The sequence below is a fragment of the Chelonia mydas genome, chromosome 3, assembly GCF_015237465.2.
Source record: "Chelonia mydas isolate rCheMyd1 chromosome 3, rCheMyd1.pri.v2, whole genome shotgun sequence".
In the NCBI taxonomy this organism is placed as follows: Eukaryota; Metazoa; Chordata; order Testudines; family Cheloniidae; genus Chelonia; species Chelonia mydas.
Window position 1 is genome coordinate 100809903 of NC_057851.1, and position 23241 is coordinate 100833143.

The window sequence follows — 23241 nt, forward strand, 5'->3', positions numbered from 1 at the left end:
AAATGCATCACTGTTTCTTTAACTGTGGCTAAAAATCGGTAAATTTCATCAGCCATCAAAATGGCTGGCTGACTGATTGAAAGGTAAACTTTAAAGTTGTAGTTACAGCTGATTTAATGTCAGATGCGTATGCTGAAAGCTCCCCACTAACCAGGCTGTGGGGGACACACATCACAGAAACATTTAAACTCGTTTTAAAACAAAATTTTTTTCTCAGAAATCCTCCTGGCACTTCCTGCTCCTCTGACCATCCCCCAGAATGAATCGTTCTCCAATGTCACTGATCCCTTGTTTCAACGAGGCTTCTGATTTTAGTGATGTTGGAGAACGGCATATTTTTAGAAGTTTCAGTGAAGTAGGACATGTCAGGAGGAATTCCCAGATGGAACACTAACTTTTAAAAAGTAAAAGCTATTAACAGAGGCTGGCTAGTGGAGGCATATATTTCCAGGCTTAACCCACTTTTCAGTCCTCTTTGCAGTTTACACCTTAGTATATGCAGAAGAAATAATGGTCCAGACCCTGCAGTATACTGCAGCATTTTGCACCCACCTCCCATCAGAGTGCTGCTCTACAATTGGCAGATTGTCATCATCATTTATCATTTGCATTGTGGTCGTGCCTAGGAGTCACAGTCATGGACCAGAGCCCTATTTTGCTAGGCACTGTACAAATACAAAACCAAAAAGATGCTCGCTCACAATCTTCTGGCACCTGTGTAGCAGGATCCTTTGGTGGAGCAGAGCTAATCTAGATCCTACACCAAACCCTCAGTCCAGGCTCTGGCACAGGAGGGATGGCCAGAGCTTGGGGGCTGTTGGTAGCTGGCATGGATAAGAGTAGCATTCAGGATGCTTTTGTTTATGCCAGAGACTGGCCTAGTGCTAAGGTAGCCCCATGATTAGGGGAATGCAAAGATGGCTTTGTGCTCCACCTCCTCAGGAGCACCAGGTACTTCATGGCTACAGTGAAGGATCTGGATCATAAGTAGTATAAGGGGGACGAAGGTTGGGGATGGGTTTAACTTTGTACAGTCTTACTGAAAGAATACCACATCTGCTCAGTTCTTAATCCTCCCTTTTTATTGTACCAAAACAGTAATCACCACTGCTCAACCAGCTCAAAAAAATCTTACCCCTGTATCTGTACTACAGAGGGTATAATTAAGATATTATTGTTATGGCAGCACAATATTTACCTTGCCAGTGGTGTTTCTGGTATTCCCCACATTAAGAATAAGAAATGCAATACATACTGCAATACATTTATGAGCTGTAAGCAATACAGTGTCCAGGTTTTAATGGCACCAACTGATTTGAAACTTAGACATGTACTCTAGAAAGCATAGTTAGAAATGTTTCTCTCGTTTATCATTTCACTACAAAATTAATTCAAATAAAATAATAATTATGCTAGCTTTTGCTGATGGGACCAGAAGAGAGTCCACTTTAGTGGCCCCTGGTTGAAAGGAAAGTAGTTGTGATAAAATGGGATTAGTACCGATCCAGGATTAGTGCAGTCAAAATATGGAGAGATGTAGGATTCTGTTTGCCCTTGGATGAAAAGAAATATAAAAGGAATACTGACAAGTTAAAATCATTTTAAAGAACTTTCTTTACCTGTGCTATACCACCACCTGAGATGATTATAATAGAAAGACTTAAAATCCACTTCCCTTTCAGTTTGGACACTGATGTTCAATTTCATTTTTGTTTATATGCAGTATTATAGCCGTTCTGGTCTCAAGGTATTAGAGGTAATACCTTTTACTGGACCAACTTGTGTTGGTGAGAGACTTGAAAAAGAGTTCGGCATAAGCTCGAAAGCTTGTCTGTCTCACCAAAAAAAAGTTGGTCTAATAAAAGACATTACTCTCACCCACTTTGTCACTTTCGTTTATAGTCCATTTCATTTCCATATGCTCAATATAGGAACATTTGGATTGTAGACACTAACAAGAAGAGAATTATTTTTGTTTAAAACCAACTGCCAGAAATTTGGGGCCAAATCTGAGTAGATTATGTTCCACTAATGTATTATTTTCCCAAATAACCCAAACACACAAAATATTCTTAAAGATCTTAAATCTGCATAATCACATGTGAGTGTTATATCAAGTTCACACACACACATACACACGGTATTTAGGAATATTTTAAAGAAAAACGCACACTCATCCAATGGACAGTGGCACTGTTCCTGTCAATTGGTTAGAAACAATGTTCTGTTTTAAAAAGTTCAATTATATTAATTGCATAAATGTGGAGTGTGGAAAAATGCTGGCTGAAACATCGCAAAATGAAAATATTTAATAAAAAGCAGAAGACACAGCAGATGACAGAGCGAACCAAGATGATTATTTATAAAGTGAGCAAAAATATGAGATCATGTAACACTTTGTTGGAGTGCCCAGAGCTGTTATTCCCCGGCTCAGTGAGAGACAGACTTCCTGGTGCTAAACTGGGTGTCAATTCCCTGACACTAATCTGTTAGCCAACCCTACAATCTCCTCTGGCAGGGCCGTCCTTAGGATTTATGGGGCTCTATGCAGTATTATTAAACTGGTGCCCCATGCCTGATAGCAGCCCGGGCTTGCATGTGTATTTTAGGTAAAGGTGGTCTTTTGAAGGACTTATTTAAAAAAACTATATGTCTGAAGATCCAAGCATTTAAGGCTAAAGATGAATACTCAGATTGTGCACCTAAAAATCTATGCAAGGATTTTTTAGAAATGTGATTTTATAATCTTCAGCAACACACTAATGAAATATTTTTAAAGCAAATTTTAAACTAAGGTCTTGTAGTGTTCTGAGTAAATATTACAGTAATGGACAATTGTTTTTGTCAGTAAATTCAGAAACTGACAGTATATATCTGGAGGTTGGCAAATGCCTGTTAAATGGCTTCATTACCCCTTGAATGGCTCTTTAGCAGTTTCAATGTTGTTCTAATAGGTCTGGCAGGCTGGAAGGACTTTTTCACTTTTAAGTACTAAATCCCCTCCAGAGGAGGGCTCACCAGGGTGCAGCAGCCAGCTTTGGTGGGAGCCTGCAGGAAGCTTCAGAACAGGGATAGGAAGACGCAGCTGGGTGGACACTAAGACCCAGGGGTGCATATGCTGCATATGCCTAAGGACGCTCTGTCCTCTACCAGCCCTTACTTTGCCTGGCAGGTTAATACTTGATGTATCCCAGTCCCTGAAATGCGCTGAAACATTCCCCTGTACTGCCCAGCCCTTGTCACAGGACACTCACAGTAACAACCATGTCCACTATTCCCAAGGGAACACTACACACACAGCTTGATTGGTACATCTCAGGATCAGGTTTTTTATAACACCACAGTACGGAATGTGATACAGCATGGCCAGAGGGCAGCAGGAGAGTGTTAGAAGGGAGCCTTATTCCCTGTAGAGGGAAGAAAGTTTGCTATACATTAATTAAAGCACCTGAAGCCAATTAAAGCATCTGAAGCCAGGAGGTAGTGGAAGTAAATGGTGTATCCGTGGAAGGAAAGGCCCAAGGCCATATTATGTGCTCACACGTGATCTGTTGTGCAGGGTAGTGCAAATACGAGGGGAAGAAGTAAAGCAACTCTTTGTCCCACGGAAACACAAGGGCAGTACTAGAGTTAGCTCACAGTCATCTATTTGGGGGACATCTAGGAGTAGACAAGACACTGGAAAGAGCCCTAAGAAAGTTTTATTGGCCAGGAATACGTGCAGAGGTCCAGCACTATTGTGCCTCCTGCCCTGAATGCCAGTTGCATAGCCCCCGATCTCACTTGCAGGCCCCATTAGTACCTTTGCCTATTATTGAAGCCCCTTTCAAGAGGATAGCAATGGACATAGTGGGCCCATTGGAAAGATCGGCACGGGGCCACCAAAACATACTAGTCATCTTTGACTACGCCACACGGTATCCAGAAGCCATTCCTTTAAGAAACCCTACATCCAAGGCAATAGCAAAAGAACTACTCCAGGTTTTTGCCAGAGTGGGCATCCCTAAGGAGATCCTGACAGACCAAGGAACCCCATTCATGTCAAAATTAATGAAAGACTTATGTACCCTACTCCGCATCCAGGCCATACAGACCTCAGTCTACCATCCACAAACAGATGGACTGGTCGAGTGGTTTAAACGTACCCTTAAAAGTATGATCAGGAAGGTGGTAGTACAGGATGGAAAAGACTGGGATACCCTTCTACTGTATCTAATGTTTGCTATACGGGAATTCCCCCAGACGTCCACTGGTTTCTCTCCCTTTGAACTACTATACGGATTCCACCCACGCGGAATATTAGATATTGCCAAGGAAGATTGGGAAGAATAACCCAACCTAGGAAAGAATGTCATTGAGCATGTGACACAGATGAGAGAGCAAATAACTCGAGTAGCCCCTATAGTACGAGAACATTTGGAAAAAGCACAAGAGGCCCGGCGGACATATTACAACCTTCGGGCGAAAGTACGGAGATTCCAGCCGGGCAAACGGGTAATGGTGCTAGTACCGACAGCAGAAAGCAAACTCCTAGCCAGCTGGCATGACCATATGAGATAGCGGAAGCCACTGGGGAGGTGGACTATAAGGTCAGACAACCAAACAGCCAAAGACCAGAGCAAATCTACCACATCAACTTACTGAAGCCCTAGCGTGACCGAGAGATGTGCCTGGTCATTCAGGGAGCTCCACCCCAAACAGACGACCCACGGGGCAGGTGAAGATATCTTCTGAGTTAACTCCAGAACAACTAACAGAGGTAATTTGATATGATCCAATGGAACCAGGACATGTTCTGTACAAGGCCGGGCCATACGACACTGGTCCAACATCATATTGTCACCAGTACCAGAGTAAGGTGACGACAAGACCATACTGAATACCGGAAGCTAAAAGGGAAGAAATAAGGACAGAAGTGAAGATGATGCTGGAACTTGGGGTTATTGAAGAATCCCACAGCCAGTGGTCCAGCCCTATCGTCCTAGTCCCCAAGCCTGATGGCACCTTGAGATTTTGCAACGACTTCCAGAAGTTGAATGAAGCATCCCAATTCGATGCCTATCCGATACCATGCATTGACGAGCTAGTTGATCAGTTAGGCAAGGCCTGATATCTAACCACTCTAGACCTGACCAAAGGATATTGGCAAATTCCCGTGGCCGAGAATGCCAAGGAAAAGACTGCCTTCTCTACACCCGATGGCCTGTTCCAATACACTGTCCTCCCTTTCGGACTTCATGGGGCCCCTGCAACATTCCAACGACTTATGGACAAATTGCTGCGACCCCATGCCAAGTATGCCGCCGCCTATCTAGACGACAGTCATCCATAGCCCTGACTGGGAAATGTACCTCGTAAAAGTAGAAGCGGTCTTAGACGCCCTGCGGAAGGCCGGCCTCACTGCCAACCCTCTCAAATGTGTGATAGGACTAGCTGAGGCCAGATACCTCGGGTATGTAGTAGGGAGAGGTTTGGTGAAACCCCAATGGAACAAAGTGGATGCAATACAAGGTTGGCCTCGACCAGTCTGCAAAAAGCAGGCAGAGCATTTCTAGGGATAGTAGGATACTATCGGAGATTCATCCCTCAATTCGCCACAAGAGCAGGGCCATTGACGGATTTGATAAAGGCTTGAGGCCCCGAGATAGTAAAGTGGACTGATGTGGCAGAAGAAGCATTTGCAGATTTAAGGACAGCCCTTTGCTGCCATCCAGTACTCATAGCTCCAGACTTCGAGAAGGAATTCATCCTACAAACAGATGCCTCAGAAGTAGGGCTAGGAGCTGTTCTTTCACAGATGGTAGGGGAGGAGGAACACCCGATCTTGTACCTCAGCCGAAAACTCCTCCCCAGGGAACAAAAGTATGCTGTCGTTGAAAAGGAATGTCTGGCAGTAAAATGGGCTATGGAGAGTCTCCGCTACTACCTACTGGGGCGGCGGTTTACCCTCGTGACAGACCATGCCCCACTCCAGTGGATGCACAGAAACAAGGAGAAGAACGCAAGAGTAACTAGGTGGTTCCTATCCCTGCAGCCCTTCCATTCCCGGGTACAGCATAGGGCCAGAAGCCAACACAGCAAAGCTGATGGCCTATCACGACAGCACTGCCTCTTGTCCCAAGTAGCCCAACCCCATAGTGTTGAGCGGGGGGGAAGGGGAGGAGGAGGGGATATGTGAAACAGCATTGCCAGAGGGCAGCAGGAGAGTGTTAGAAGGGAGCCTTATTCCCTGTAGAGGGAAGAAAGTTTGCTATAGATTAATTAAAGCACCTGAAGCCAATTAGAGCACCTGAAAAACGCCCCCTGCTTCAATCAGACAAGGGAAGGAGTTGAAGCAGAGTGGATTGGTGTTGGAGTAGAGAGCAGTTTGGAGGGAAGCAGAGGAGAGTTTGGAGAAGTGCTGCGGTGGGCTAAGAAGACCAAGACCCTAGGTAAATGGATACCTGGTTTGTGCAGAGGGAGGTCAGGAAGCCCCACAACCTGAAGGGCAGGAGAGGGAAGTAGCCCAGGGGAAGGAACCGCTAATTCAAGTGGTTTACCGCTATCCCTAGGGCCCCTGGGCTGGGACCCGGAGTAGAGGGCAGGCCCAGGTCCCTCCCTCTCCACTCCCCTCCTCTAGGACACTAGTTGGGCAGTTAATACCCCAGTTCAGGGGCGAGAAACGTTGCCCTGAACCCTCCCCAAGAAGAGAAAGCGCGAGACCCATTGAAGTAGTGCCGGCAATTTGCCACAAGAGATATAGGAAAACAATCATATGTTTATCATCAAAGGTTAAGATCCAAGAGATACTGAGTCAGGAGAATGGAAACAAATGATTACATATAAAACCAAAGTATAACGTGTTTCTTAGAGGCTAAATGTAACAGGCTAAAATACATGTCCAAAGCAGTTTCTCACCTAAAGCTTCCTTGCAGTATTTGTAGCCAGGCCCACTTGGGATCCTGTTTTCATGAATATAATTGCACTACCTGATTACTTCCTGGGGTGCAGGATGACAGGGTTATAGTCCAATAAACCTCTGAAGAGCACCCCCAAATATAGCTCTTTTTCCCTCTGCTGTTCTCTTCCTGTTTACATGTGCATTTAGCTCAGACTGGTCATGGCAGCCCATTGTGAAACAATACAATACTTAATTTACAAGTCAGTCAGCTCAATGGACAAACACCCCTGGTCTGAGAGAAAACCTGCTTCTGCTGGTGACTCATATCTTGATACAGACTCTCAGGATGTGTTTTCACTATAAACAGAACTTTTAAAATATCATCAGAACATACATTTCACAATGATACTAATGACCGTCATGACACCAGCTTTCATTTGATACCTTACTAGACACTATTCGTGTATAAATACTATGACAGTGGTGTGTTCGGTGTAGTGAGTTTGTCAGGAGTTGCTGATGCAGAGTAGCGAACCCTTTGCCAGTTGGCATCAAAGGGTCTCTGCAGCAAAGATCATCCCAAATGAAAGCTTTAAAGTCTATACACAATCTACAAGTGATGCAAGATGAAGCCTGCCAAAATGACAGTGGGAGTAAGAGAGAGAGGATAAAGGAAGTGCAGCATGGAGATTTTACAATTATTTTACATCTGCCTGCATGAAGAGAGAATACCAGTCTAAAAGTGATAGTGTGGCCAAAATACAAAGTGACACAATATACCAAGTCACATGTAAAAAAACCCCAAAGCATTCATACTTTTTTCCATGATTTTCTTTCTTTGAATCAGCCTGGCATGTTGGATGTTTTGTTTCATACTTTTCCCTGCTGTAGTGATTAGCTGAGACCACATGCCTGTGATCTAGTATGCTTTCAACATGTTAGAAAGAAACTGCCCAACTCTAAACAATGAAAGGCTACATCATGCATTTGTGTCACATGCAGAACTCTCACTGAACTCAGCACAATGCTAGCGGGTGGATCCATGCGAACAGATACCATGATCTGACCATCAAGGAGTAGCAGGAAGACAGATATTTGTGGTTATGCCAAATGTATGCTAGAGGTTTTACAGACAGTAAGCGGGGCCGCGCAGAGGGGGCGGACAAGTGGGGCAATTTGGCCCAGGCCCCGCAGACAGGGTGGGGGCAATTTCGGTGGCAATTCGGCGGCGGGTCTTTCAGTCCCTCTCTTCCTCGTTGATGGCACTTCGGCAGCAGCTCAATCGCTCTGCTTCAGTCTTCTGTGGCAATTTGGCGGCGGGTCCTCCTGTCTTCTTCTTTCTTCGGTGGCACAACTTGGGTTTTTCTTTTATTTTTTCTTCGCTGCTTGGGGCAGCAAAACTAATTTTCTTATGGAAGGGGCCCCCGAAATTGCTTTGCTCCAGGCCCCCGAATCCCCTGGGCGGCACTGACAGTAAGATAAAAAAATCCCTGCCCCAAAGGTCAGATATGATCAAATTTAATTTTTTTCTTATATGTGGTTTAAGAAGATAAACAGAGTACTTTTATTGGGTACACTGCATTGTGTTAAGTACATAAAATAACACAATTACTAACCAGAAAGGGGTGGTGTTTGTTACCTAAAGGACTGTCAGACTTTCATTCTGATTGCAGTAGCACATATAGAGGTGGGCATTATACCTCAAGGAAGACTACAGTTGTCACAATAAGGTACAGTACAGAACTACCAAAATGCTTGAGAGTCAGAGATAGAAAAGACTTATTAGAGCCTTAAATCCCACTGAAAGGACAGGATATTATCCCCTGATAAAGAACATTTAAGATGCTAAACTGATACCTCACTTAATCTTAGCAGAGGAGAGTGAACAAGTTAGATTAGTTCTCATTAGAAGACTGATTGAAGGTGACCTCCTGTAATTCAAGTTGCTAAAAATATAAAGGCAATTGATAAATCATATACAAACTTCTAATATTGTTCCTTGGCTTATTAAACTAGGAAATAATTTACCTTGTGGCAGAAAGTTCTAAATTCCACTTTAAAAACCACTGAAAGCTACAGGGACTGAATCTACAGGGACTTTCTAAAATTAATTTAAACTTTTAGCTCTAGGAAAAAGGTTTTGTTTTTCTTTTCTTCAGCAACAATAATACAATGGAGCATAATGCCATGGTATTAATAATATCCCAATTCCAGTTTGCAGAAGAGCTAAACATGTTACATAAAACATTATGCAACTTCCAACAGGAGAGAAGTTAGACATCTCTTTGCTCGGGTTCATAGGATACAAGTAACAGCTCATCTAGGTTTTGCATTGAGAAATGCAGCCTGTTTGCCAGCACGGAAGTTATTGCTTTGTTGTAATGTAACACACAAATATCAAACTTCAAAGACTGTTTGAATGTGGTTCAACAGGCAGCTTCTAAATAATAATATTGATGGACACACATACAGAAGAAAGCAAAATGCCTCTTCCAATTTACTTGTAAACTCAAAACAATGTTTCATGAAAGAATACACAATACACTTATACATTATTGGGCTCTTCATTTGGGAATGAAGCAATTCCACATCAATCTATAAAATGCCACATCAAAAAAGCATTGTTGTACGTCACGCTCAAAATGAAACATTCCTCAACACAAAGTAATTTAAAATGTCATTTCAGGAACACATGTTCATTTGTCAGCAGCTGGGAAGCCAGAGTTCAGAAACAGTAGAGGAAAACACCTGCTTGTGCCCCATTCTGGAAAAAATAGGAGGGATGGGGTTCACATCCCTGCCCCCATGCAAATAAATTGCAGAGATGGAAATCTCATGGATGACAAACACACAGAGATCAATCTCAGATTGTCTTCCGTCCCCAGCCACTTACCCGGGCACACACACAATCTGGTGACCAGTGTATGAATAGGTTTAGGTTTAGGAGATGTCACAAATCTACTGTCTGTCTAGATTTTCCTCCAAGCAGAAGCAGAGGCTTTGGGGGGGCCTGAACCAAAGCATCTGAAGAAAAAATTCAGTTTAGTTCAAACCAAAACAGAAAACATGAAAAAAACTCAATTCTGAAACACCACCACATAGTGTTTCCCAGCTCTGCAGCTATGAGCCTGGAAGCCATGAGAACATCACCTGAAGCCAGGGTTCTCAGGGCTTCTAGGCTCACAGCTGTGGAGCCAAGCCCCACCTAGAGTCAGGGCTCCTAAGATTTCCCAACTTCCTGTCACAGAGCTGAATGCCTGGAAGTCCAGAGAGCCATAGCCGGAGCTGGATCCCCTCGGGCTGTCTGGACTGCCAGGTTCCTAGCTCCACGGCAGGGTGTCTAGAAACCCTGGAAGCCCAGGCATTGCGGATCTGCCCCAGAACTGTGGACCATGGAATCAGTGAGGTCTCCAGGAGCTCATCAGGAATCCCTGCAGGGTTCCCATGGGTCGAACATTTCAGGCTCATCAAACCAGTATTTCACTGGAAAATTTTGAATCAGTTCTACTCCTGGATCCAGAATGCTAGAAGGAGAAAGACAGTCAAGCTGCAAGACTAACATGCTCACAGTCTAGTGAAACTACAGACCTTTGTTCTCCTCAGTCATCTATACTCAGTCAGATTCTGACTGACAACGTCTGTCTAAGCAATTACACGACGATGATCACTCCAGCATCCGAGCACTTGGAACACTTGCAATAGAACAAGGAATTCTTGAAAGCCTAGTGTATCCACCAGAATTTGGCAGGATCCAAAAGGACCACCCTCTTGCGTAACATAAACATCAGCAAAATCACAGTTGGCTTAACTTTTTTGTCAATGCCAGGCTGGACTATTACTGTTACTCACTCCCCCTCGGGCAGACCAAAAAAACTCCACCTTACTTGGAAACTACAGCTTGTACAGCATGAAAGCAGTCATCTTAAAAAAAAAAAAAAAAAGAGAGTCCTTAACTGACAAGAATCTAAGAACAAGGAATTACCATAGTGTATCTAGCCAATCTTCCATTTGGTCCAGTATCCTGACTCTCTCAGTTATTCAGAAAAAGATCAAGAAGTATTATAGTGCAAAATTAAGAACAAGCTGTCCATAAGTTTTTTTTTTTCCTAAATTAGCAGTTGGTTTATGATCAGATGCAAGAGGATTTACAGGTTTTATTTTTTTAGATTCTCATCCAAAGCGTGGATGTTCTCAACACCCATTTAAACACTCAGCGTTATTTGAATCCTATGAATTTTTTGTCCTCAGTACTATCTTACAAGTTCCACATGCTGATTTATGCTTAGTGTAATAAAATATTTGTTTTTATTGGTTTCAACCCTGTTGTCTTTCACTTTCATTGAATGTTTTCTTGTTCTTTTTCCTTCCAATTTTCAGCCTGGAAGGAGTATTTTTCATCTTAATATATAGGCCGAGAATGCAAGTGCTTGCACACTCTTAACTATAGGTTTCAGAGTAACAGCCGTGTTAGTCTGTATTCGCAAAAAGAAAAGGAGTACTTGTGGCACCTTAGAGACTAACCAATTTATTTGAGCATAAGCTTTCGATGAAGTGAGCTGTAGCTCACGAAAGCTTATGCTCAAATAAATTGGTTAGTCTCTAAGGTGCCACAAGTACTCCTTTTCTTTTTACTCTTAACTATAGCGTTTCTGTTGAAACGCTAAATTATTTGGTGACGTTGTGGAATCACACTGGACTCTTTTCAGACGCCAAGTGCACAAAGCATTTCTTCGGCATTTAAAGTGCTTTTGGAAAAGTTGAGTAGAACATGTGAAAAGCAATTCACAGCAGCTGATACATGGATTCTGTTTGGGAAAGCCAGGCTTTTCTTCTATCTTCAGCAACATGAAGGAGTGTGCGTTTGACCCATATTTCTAAAACTTAGTGACCAGAACGGCATTAGGTCAACCTGAGGCTCTTCTAGGGCCTTCTGCTGGATACCTAGAATCAAACTGATGAAAATGCATGCTTTGTTCAGAGTTTGAAAAGTTAGGTTCAGCTCTATATCACATAATATAGGTGCTGAAAGTGCAGTTCTACTCTGAACATTGCATGTATATAAAAAATGATGTCATGGCTGGGCTTTCATAATGATTGTGACTTAATGACTTCCAGATGAATTTTGCTCATCTTGCAAGTTTAAAAGATGGGATTTCCAACTGCCACAACTGCAGACTTGATCTGGGAACTGAGAGTCAGTCAGTTTTCTGTCTGGTTTGTGCATCCTCACCATAAATAAATAATTCTGCCCTCTGTTACATTTGTGCAAATCCCATTGCGTTCTATGCAGAGGTAAATACAATCACTTAGGTGTGAATGAGGGCAGAATTTGGCCTTGAATCTGTAATTTAGTGATCCTGTCCATAATACATAAGGCAGGCAGAACCCAGTTGACTCTCCCATAGGATTGGAATACAACAGCTAACCAGAGTAAACTGTAGTAATTTTGTATATTTCTTTCTCTCTCTCTCTCACACACACACACACACACACACACACTCTCTTGAGTTGTCTCTCTGTCCTGGCTGGTGCAGGCCTAGGAAATTGATGGCTATATAGAGTGGTAGAGAGCATTTCATGGCACTTTCTATGTGCGCCTTGATAGCTGATTGATGAATAGCACTGCTGCTAAAAGTCCCATTCCATCCTCCTTAACTGAAAGGTCATTGGCCATAATATTGGGCTTTGAAAATTCAGGTGGAATTCTGTAAAAAGGAAAATCTTCAGGATATAACCAGAGTGCAGAAGACACTTCCATCTCAGAAAGACAAGTCTTGCATAATCCAGCAAATATACAGCATTTTGAGGTCTCTTAAAGGAACACTGTCAACTTGAAAAATCATATTTCTATCTGAAAATCTGTACCTACTATTATTACAAACAACATGTAAAGATTACTATAACAAAGAGTAGAGAAATGCAATCTTTTTTCAGTTTACTTTGTGCACTGATTTATTTTGATTTGACATAAGAACACAAAAAGAAGCCTATCTAATGCCTATATGTGCCTTGCCCAACAATTAAAATCATAATCCATGCAAAACAACAACAAAAATAGCAACACTTTGTGTAATATTCCAATACTGCCAACCCCAAGCATTCAAAAACCATGAGTCAGGCCCCAAAAATGATGAATGGCTTAAAAATCCTAACATTGTTAAAATAACAATAAAATGGGTGTTTTTATTTGCCTTCTGGTGTTTGAGCCTTCAGCATGACCTTGGGGTACATTTTTAGGCTTTTCTCTGTAACCAAAAGAGCTAGAAACACTTTTTTTTTTAAAACGAAAGCTGAGATTCTCCTCTTATAGGAGAGATTTAAGAAGAGTACAAGATATTGTGAGACTCGCAATAAAAGCATGAGTTGGCAAAAACCCTGTTTCACTTTTACTGTTTTCTTGACAGGCTGCAGCACATCTTGGCTCCAGCACCAGCATGAGGCCAAAAGCTCATACTCTGCCCTTGGGGCAACTCACTTGCATGCACATCTTTAGGCCCTACAAGTGGATATTTACCAGTCATAGCAGCAGCAAAGCAAACTGAAAAGGCCAGAGACAGAAAAACACACAAGAGAAGAAAGGGATAGGAGGCAGAGGAATGGACCTGAGCACATTTAGGAGTACTCCTTTTGGGCCGGCCCACTCTGATTTGCTGGAAAGACCATTCTGAAAATTATCAGAGGAGCAAGAAAAACAACAAATGACTGTCAGCTGATGATCTGGACCAGCATGTGTTCCCCCTTCCCCCAGTTTTTGAGATTCTCAATGCTTTTGTACAGACTAAAGTGTTTTCTTTTCCAGTGTTTGAAATTCTAATTAAGCCTCACATTAATATTAGTTGATCATTATAATACAGGAACAGCCGTCAGAAAGACTTTGTTCTGTTGTATGTGCCATAGGACCTGATTTTCCTCTTACCCCAGTTTTACTCAGGTGATTTCAATGCAGGTACTCTTAATTTACACCAGGCTCAGAGGAGAATCAGACTTAGAGTTTGTCTAAGCTACTGCCTAATTAATCCTCTCAATTGTGCAGCCTGGGAACGGATTTCTAGTTCCAGTTTTTGAGATTCTAAATGAGCCCTTGCCATATTTGATAACCAGCCATGATGAAAACAGATAGGTCAATGTTATGTTAAGCAGAGGAAGGGGAAAAGATTCATTGTATTACCAAAATGCGAAGCTAAAATTTTACAATCCAAAATAACTTTGAAAGTAGTTTTGATGTTATCTTGAATGGCAATTTATCCCTCACTGTATCAAAACAAGGCTGTGATGTTCTTTAAACTGTACAAGCAGCTGAATATTTTTGAAACATATACACTGTTTTAATACTCCACAGAAACTCTCTTACAACTTGTTCTTCTCCTGTTTCTTTTCTTGAGTTTCTTCCTAAGCTGGGGGCCTGTCTCTAACTTCCCTCTTGACAAAAGAAATCAGTATTGTGGCCCAGGATGTATAGACTGGATTGACTTTTCTTATGAAAGAAAAACCTTTACAAGCTGGCATTGTTATTGAGGAAAGAATGAACACTCTGTTGTTATGTCAACACCTCTGAGAGCAATTGCCTAGACAGAAATCCAAAAATAGGAGCTGAATGGAGAATGTAGAAGCTTGACAGATGACGATTCTATCCCAAATAGGTTCTTACACCATACTCATCACTGTAGTATACACCTTCCAGAAGTGCATTAAGCAATGTGACTAACATCTGTCATGTGTTTGTTCTCTCCTCCTCTGTCCGGAGGGAGAAAAGTGTGCAGTGGAGTGTCTTGTCTGCTAGGGTTGTTTAATACATGTGTTGCTATGTATTTATGTTATAGAAAGCAAGGTTACAGAAATGTGTCTTGCGCTTAGGCCAGAAGGTGGTGAGGTTTGTGAAGGTCCTTAGTTCCTGTGGGAGTTCATTCCACAATCTCGGATTGGCCCCGAGAAAGTTCTGTTGCCCGCATAGACGAGTTTAACCCTTATTGTACAGAGTTCCCATGTGCCGGGGAGCATAGTTATCCACCATGGTCTTCATATCTCAGAGCTTTAGGCAGTATTTTGGATATCTTGAGCTCAAGGTCTGGAGCATCTTGAAGGTAAGAACCGAGACCTTGAACTTGATTTGAAATTCTGATGGGCTTGAAGTAGCCTGTGTTGCTGAGGAGACATGTTCCAGCCAACTAGAGATGGATCCATCTAATTGTTCTTGCTTTCTTCCTTTGTCTTTGTTCCTTTTTTATTTTGCCGTCATTCTGTATGCCATAACTTAAGAACATAAGCTTGGCCATATTGGCTCACATCAATGGTCCATCTAGCCCAGTATCCTTTCTCTGACAGTGGCCAGAGCCAGATGCTTCTGGAAGTTGGAGGTTTAGGGACATACGGAGCATGGGGTTGCATCCCTGAACATTTTAGCTAATAGCCATTGATGGACCTATCTTCCATGAACTTATCTAATTATTTTTGAACCCATTTGTAATGTCGGTCTTCACAACATCCCATGGCAACAAGTTCCACATATGTGGTGTGAAGAAGTATTTCCTTTTGTTTGTTTAAAGCCTGCTGTCTATTAATTTAACCAGGTGACTCCTAGTTCTTGTGTTATGAGAAGTAGTAAATAACACTTCCTTATCTACTTTCTCCACACCAATCATGATTTTATAGACCTCTATCATATCCCCCCTTAGTCACCTCTTTTCTAGCCCCACTCCTTTTAATCGCTCCTCTGATTAAAGCTTCCATACCCCTAATCATGTTCATTACCCCTCTCTGTAACTTTTCCAATTCTAATTTTTTTTTTTTTTTTTTTTTTTTGAGATGGAGCAACCAAAACTGCCTGCAAGTATTCCAGGTGTGGGCATATAATGGATTTATATAGCAGCTATGATATTTTCTGTTTTATCATCTCTTTCCTAATAGTTCCTTACATTCTGTTAGCTCTTTTAACTGCTGCTGCACATTGAGTGGATGTTTTCAGAGAACTATCCACGATGACTCCAAGATCTCTCTCTTGAGTGGTAACAGCTAATTTAGAACCCATCATTTTGCATGTATAGTTGGGATTATGTTTTCCAATATGCATTACTTTGCACGTATCAATATTGCATTTCATCTGCCACTTTGTTGCCCAGTCACCCAGTTTAGCGAGATTCCTTTGTAAATCTCCAGAGTCGTCTTTGGACTTAACTATTTTAAGAAATTGTGTATCACCTGCAAATTTTGTCACCTCACTGTTCACCCCTTTTTCTAGATAATTTATTAATATGTTGAACAGCACTGGTCCCACTACAGAACGTTGGGGGACCCTGCTATTTATCTCTCTCCATTGTGAAAACTGTTTGTTTATTCCGACTCTGTTTCCTCTCTTAACCAGTCACTGATCCACAAAACGACTTTCCCTCTCATCCCATAACTGCTTAGTATGCTTAACAGCCTTTGATGAGGGACCTAGTCAAAGGCTTTCTGAAAATCCGAATACACTATATGTCTGTTGATTCCCTCAAAGAATTCTAATTGAATTTGGTAAGGCATGATTTCCCTTTATAAAAGCTGAGTTGACTCTTCCCCAACAGATCATGTTTATCTTTGTCTAATAATTTTGTTCTTTGCTATAGTTTCAACCAATCTTCCCGGTACTGAAGTTAGGTTTACTGGCCAAAATGAACAGTTGCAGTTATGCTTACTAGCTTAAAAGAAGGAGAGTTACTCTAATTAAATTCTGAAAGGATTATAGAATTATGTTTTCCATCCCTCTTACTAAGCAAAAAATCAAGGTCTTTGCATTCAAATGAGCAGTGCTCAAAGTCAGCTAAAGGCCACTGACACACAAAACTCTTTTCCCCACCCCCTTTAGCTACTGAAAAGATGGCATATTCTGATTTAGTGTGTCGTTTTATAAAGGGTATATTCAATAGTACACAGAGGCAGATCAGAGTTTTCATGCTCTGTTTGTGTCACCGAAGGCATATCTCAACATAGAGAGGACCAGCAAGAGCAACAGCAGTTGTGGTTCTATATTCACAAAAGTAAAATATATTTCTCCGGTAGAAACACAGTTATGAAGTGTCAGCAGCTGGAGCGAGGGAGCCAGGCCCCATGGACATACCCCAGCATCCTGCACACTGGCCATCTACCAACCTTACGGTTCTGCCTGCAGACCTTCAAGAGCGGCTGCAGAGTAATTTAGGTTTAATTTACCAAATGTAACCAACAATAAGGACCAAGTAATTAGGAATGCATTGCTTAGCCAGATGCTGAGGTGACATTTGACCACAATGAGGATGACACTATTGCCAAACTCCTGATGTGTAAATTCTCCTGGATATAGATGGGCATGCTTCTAGGAAGTCTCTCCATAAAAGAGAGAAACAGGAAGAAACCCAAAGTCAGTGAACAGAAGGCAGCTAACACGTTAAGGTGATCCACCTGGTCCTAACACTGCATCAGGGGAAACACCTTCAGTGTCCAGCAGGCAGAGAAGCACCATCAAACTGTTGCTTCAGATGCTGCGATTGTAGCTATTGTTCCCTTTGTCTTTTACTGTGTCATTCTCATCGCTGATGTCATGATATCCTATGGCAGCAGCCTGGAGGGAGTGGGCTTATTTACAGAGCTCCAGTCATGTGACTGTCTGGGTAAAACAAATAGGTCACATTCAGCAATGCTTACATTAACAGTAGGGTACTGTCTGGAGATGAAACCTTGCATCGCAGGGCGCGTCTACCCTTTCTAGCTCTCAGTGGACACATACCCTTACTGTGTGCCTGCTGTACCTGCTGCTGCTGCACAGGCTGTGTGCGCGGAATTGAGTATATCCTTTCTCGGCTAAACTCTGTCCGTTTTTTTGACTCTGCTGTAAACTGGTGTTTGCTATGAAGGGTTTTTTTGTGTGTCCCCTGCCTGGCCTAAATTCCAACATAGCTCCCTGCAGTCCCCTTTTGTCTTACGCTAAGCTGAGAAAAATCCTGGCTCTTGATTTCATTTGGATTTTCATTTGCTAGGCCCATTCCTGAGCATCTGCAACTCCTGAGCGTCTGTGAAGGTAATGGGAGCTGTGGGTGCTCAGTGCTGCTCCAGATCAAGGCTTTTTTACAAAAAAGGGAGCATGTCAGAGGTCAGCAGGGTACCAGACTACATATGTGCAATTTCCAAAAAAGCACAGACTGCATTTAATCTGCTGCACAGATGCAGTTGCAATGCAATGGATGAATAACTGTCTCTTGTACCTGCATTTGATGCCTCAGACAATGGAGTGTGTGGTGTGTAACTAGTTTATCTATTTACCCTGACATGAACATACCAGAGACCTAAGTTTTCAGACATTACACCAAACCCCCCAGAAAATGAATGACACGCTGCCATTCAAAATTCACGACCATCACATTTGAATTTGAATTGGCTTCTCACTTTTTTTTCCTATGCATAAATGAAAAAGATAAGCAACTCCTTTTTGTGGAGTGCAAAATTCTCTGGAATGAAATGGCAAAACATTTTGCCACTTTTGCACAGACCTAAAAATTTATACTTATTTTTTTCTAAACTTTTAAATTTCACAGCTATCACTCAGTTTCATTTAGCAGAGAAAAAACATGAAATGCAGAAACATACAGGAAAAATTGTCCACTGAGAACACTGACAACAGGCTGCTTAAAAAAATGGGTCAGTACATGCAACTGTTATTAGCCATACAAATCTTTGTTAATCTTTTTACCTTTATGATATATGAATGGGCCAAATTCAGCTCTCATTTACACTAGTGTAAATATGGAGTAACACCATCAAGATTAGTGTTCTAAATGAGAGCCGAATTTGGGCCAATATGCAATGGGTGAAATTCACACCAGCACAAGGCCTGTGCATGACTTAAGCTCCATTTTGATGGCTTCAGTGGTGTGACTTTATCCTAAAAGAAATAAGGAATGATTTAAAAAAAAAAAAGTGATTTATTATTAGAAATCGTGTGTAAGAAAAATACAAAGATTATAGCCTGTAATTTGTTTTGTTATCCTACATCAAGATAAAAAATAGCTGCTTGTCAATTAACCTTGGTGTAAATATTTATCTGGATAGTCTGGTTATGAGTACTGTGTATGCACACACTATTACTTTAATGGCATGAACAGATGCAATCAACACACTAAGCAGAAAAAAAGGAATCTGATCAAGTAAAAATAAAAATAAAAAACAAATCTAAAATTCAATCTATACATTGACATAATTTGCTATCATGTTTTACGTACAACACAGGATTGTGTTCAATGTATTAGGAAAAATTCTGCTCTAAGTCTGGAGAACCTCCACAGAAGAAATCGGTGGAACTATTTTCACTTATACTGATGTAAATGAGAGCAGAATTTGGCCCATTTAGTTCAATACTGTAAAGAGCTTTAAGACACATGTAATAGGACCAGTAATGGCAAATACCAGAATATGCATGAACACCAGGCCTACCCTCAAGATGTAATGAGATGTCTAAAAGAACAATACTGCATATTTAATTACATTATTTTTCCTTATGCTGCTAGGGATAAGCATATTATACTATTAGGTACTTCTACCCAAAAAGTACAATCCTGAAAATTATAGCTGCTAAATAACGTTATATGTCTCACCTAACTGCTTTTCCCGTTCCTCTCTCCGTATCCTTGCAAGCCGTTGTCTGTCATCAACTTTTAGTACAGGTGGATGGTCTGCAACAACAAATAAACAAAAAATCAAAAAGAGAGATTAAGATCTTATATTAAAAAATGCAAGTTTACTAGAACAGCAACCACTACCTATAACGGAAGCTATAATGGCAGTCTCAAACATATAAAATCCAGTGTCTCCAGAAATTCCTCATATTAAACGAAGACTATCTATTTAGTATAAGTGTGAACCCATTCTAATTATACCAAGGTGAAAAGAACCAACATAAATGCTCACTGAAAAATCTAGGGTAAAGTGGCAACTCTGATCCCTCTAGCAAGGTTGCCTGTTCTTGCTACAACAAAGCTAGATATATATTTTTAAATCTTTATAACTTAGAGACTTTAAAAATCACTTTGGAGTCAACTTTGATTCTTTTTTTGTGTGGGTACAGTTTGGGGGAAAAAAACAATCAACTTATCTCAAAGATGAAATACAGTAAGATGCTGTTAAGTAATAGGGACATTTCTGGAATTTTAAAAAATGATGGCAGATTCATCAGAGCTTAACTTTAACCACATAAGTAATATCATAGCATGCTTAAAAATAAACACAAACTTAAGTGCTTTCCTGAATCAATGCCTACATTGGCCTATAAGCTATCTGTTCTATGTTAGAAAAGTAAAAACCAATCATACATCATGTATTTTGATTTTTTTTTGCTGAAGCTGACAGGGCAATAGTGCAATATCTCATTGATGTTGCATTGTAATTTCCGATAAGACACTGAAACTCCTCCTTGATACATAACCACAGAGTATGCTCACTGTGCAGTACATAGACCATGAAATGGTAATAGCTTTAAAAAAGCCATTTCTTTGAGGACTGTTGAGAAGTGCAGTACGTGAAAAACCAAGTCAGATCTTGACAAAGTAATGCACAGAATTTATGTCCCCCACAGATTTCTTTGCTTCCCCACAGAAAAATGACTTTCTGACGGGGAAGCAAAGGGAAGCCACAAGAGCGGTCATGCAACCCTCCCCAGCAGTATGTTTTGGGTGCCCAGGGCAGCTGGCAGAGAGGTAAATTACTGTGGGGCACGGAGCAGGACTGGGAAAGACCTGGCTTGTGGCTCCTACCCTGCGCCGGGCTCAGTTGATAGTCACAGCTGAGCTGGGGAGGATGGGACTTCCTCTTCCCCTGCATGGCACCTGCGGCTGGGTCAGACCCATGCCCAGTTCCACCCTCCCCCACTGCAGGAAGCTCTGCAAACCTCCTCCACCCACTTTCTGCACTCGTCACTCATCAGCTGCAGGGGGAGGGATCCCTGTACAAGGAGCTGCTCCACCATCTGCCCAACCCCCATGCATCCAGAACCCCTCATACCCAGGCCCTCCCGCTGAGCCTCACCCCCCCACATTCAGAACCACCCTGATGAGCCCCACTTCCTCTGCACCTGGACCACCCCAACAAGCCATCTGCACCCGGATCCCCACCCCACTGAGCCCCATTCCCACAGCAGCTGGACCGCCCACTAAGGGTGCTTTGTCAGGGGAGAGGTGGGACAACTTGCTTTGCCACTACCTATTCTTTATTTGTTCTTTAGATAAATGAGTTCGGTCTTCAGAGTTGTTAATTTGACACTCCTCACAAGTACTGAAAAGTTTACTAAAAAAACAAAACAACAGAATGATAGAAAAGATTTTTGGGTATAATAAACAGTCAGTGTTATTTTGATACTGGGAAGAATTAGTTTTTATAGTTTTCATATGAAAACACAGAATGGGGCTGGGACTGTGTCTTCATCATGAAAAGAGACTAGCACACTCTGGATGTGACTGGAATCTAAATAATAATGTAAGCAAGGTAACTATTAATACAGACACTATTGTGCTTTTAGAATCTCAAACGCACCAATTTTCAAGTAAAGCAAGTGGCACTCAATTTATACATGCAGTTATGCAACGTGAGTTCACATATACTTGATATACACAATCATATCAAGGATGTGTGTGCATAAGTAAGTCTGTGCTCGCTAATGTCTGCATATGACTGCACCTTACTTTGAAAATCTGGTTTTATAATATCCAAAGCCATGGTCCAATAGAAAATAACACTTTCACTGAATGAAGTTGAGGCAAAACTAACATATTTGTGGAAAATAAATGTTGGAGTGAGGTTGAGATGTTTAAAAACTGATTTATGATCGCTATTTGACTTACAGTAAATAAATAATTTAGATATAATCATCTGACTTGATGCTGGTGCACTAGAATGACAGATCCTTGCCATCTTGGATGAATAAATTGTTGCTCCCTAGCTTAAGTTTAATTACTTTAAAAATGTTATCAGTGAACAATGATCTGATGATGTAATACCAATCTGATTAGTGGTTAGAGATTACAGTCCTGATTCAATGAGTTACACTAATGTAAGACTAGAATACCAGTGGCAAATCACACTCAATATGGGTAGAATGAAAGATAAATTTATTAACTGGGCTACAATCTGAAAATTAGGTTAACATTACTAAAGTGAAGTGAAAAGCCATTAACAAGGATACAGGTAATTTGTTACCTAAACTCACCAGGCCAGATTCTTAACTATTGTATATTGGCCTAGATTACTGAAGACTATGTAGCTATGCTGTTTTATGCCAGTTTTGATTCTGGCTCCCATGCATGGTAGATATTCAGAATTTGGATTGATTTAAGAAAAATGGCTCTTGTCCATTCTTTTTAGCATACAGGAGCTAGATATGGGTTAACACAGCATTCCCTTCTGGAATGCCAACAAACCCCTCAATTCTTGTGACTGGCCCAAGAGGACAGTTTATGGATCTTTCCAAGTCGAGTATGCTGTAGACATTTGGATCATTGTGCAATAAATATGAAATCCCCCAGGAAAGAGTTTGTTTTCAGCAAATTCAGCATTCTGTCAACTTGGTGGTAAGCAATTGGGGACCTCAGGATCATCTTCTAGAGTACATGCTGCTTCTTTCAGAATACACTATTCCCTACCTGGTTCTCTTTTACCTTCTGTCAGATGTTTACATAGGAGAGAAGGAGAGGGATTCCTTTGAAAGGAACAAAGATTATAAGGAAAGATGAATTGTGAAAGTCTTTTCTAGAGATTGGCTAATAATGAGCAGTGGCTTGAATAAAAAAAGTGCTCTCTGCCATTCAATTTAAAGAACTCAATTCCTCTTGCTACACTGCACATTTAACAATCCTGACAGAAATGCTAGAAAAGCCTCATGGAATTCAGCAGTATGTCCCAAATTGTGCAGGGGGTGCGCCTGTATTCTAACATGGGTTGTTCTCCATTGTATTTTTTGGGTGTGTGTAAGAGGAAGTACATTTTGGCACAATGTTGGGTATGAGAGCTCAGGGATTAGTGGCAAACCAAATATCACACCTGCCTCTGCTCTGTTGGTGGTTGGAATAGACAGGGGTAATGAAGCAAATCCTACTAGGTTAATTATATGTCTCCACTAGGTCTGGAAATCAGGTCTGGAAATCAACCCTTCATTGTCTGGCCTCGTGCCCAAATGCCAACAATAGCACTCTGGATCCCACTGATCAGTTGACACTTGAGTATATAATTTTAAAATATGTGGTTAGATAGAAAAGTTCCACAGGGCACTGCCACCCCTTTTGTCTCTCATCTCTTTGCACATTTAGACAGGGTCTCTCAGTTCAATACACGCATGTCTGGGTCCCAGAGGGACTGGCACTTTAGAGAAGTGT

The 23241-nt window shown here is 41.5% G+C and overlaps 1 protein-coding gene across 29 annotated transcripts in view; it reads right to left on the bottom strand.

The window, feature by feature from the left end:
- The window catches only part of MAP7 (microtubule associated protein 7), a 199590-nt gene that overhangs the window by 62869 nt on the left and 113480 nt on the right, over positions 1–23241 (bottom strand). For 17 of the 29 annotated variants that reach the window (XM_043542998.1, XM_043542992.1, XM_043543001.1 and 14 more), the window contains exon 3: positions 19477–19554. In XM_043542998.1, the coding sequence (XP_043398933.1) occupies positions 19477–19554 (78 nt within the window). Of the gene's footprint in view, positions 1–19476; positions 19564–23241 lie in introns of all 29 variants that reach the window. The other 12 variants (XR_006289615.1, XM_043542983.1, XM_043542982.1 and 9 more) reach the window with 1 other exon arrangement.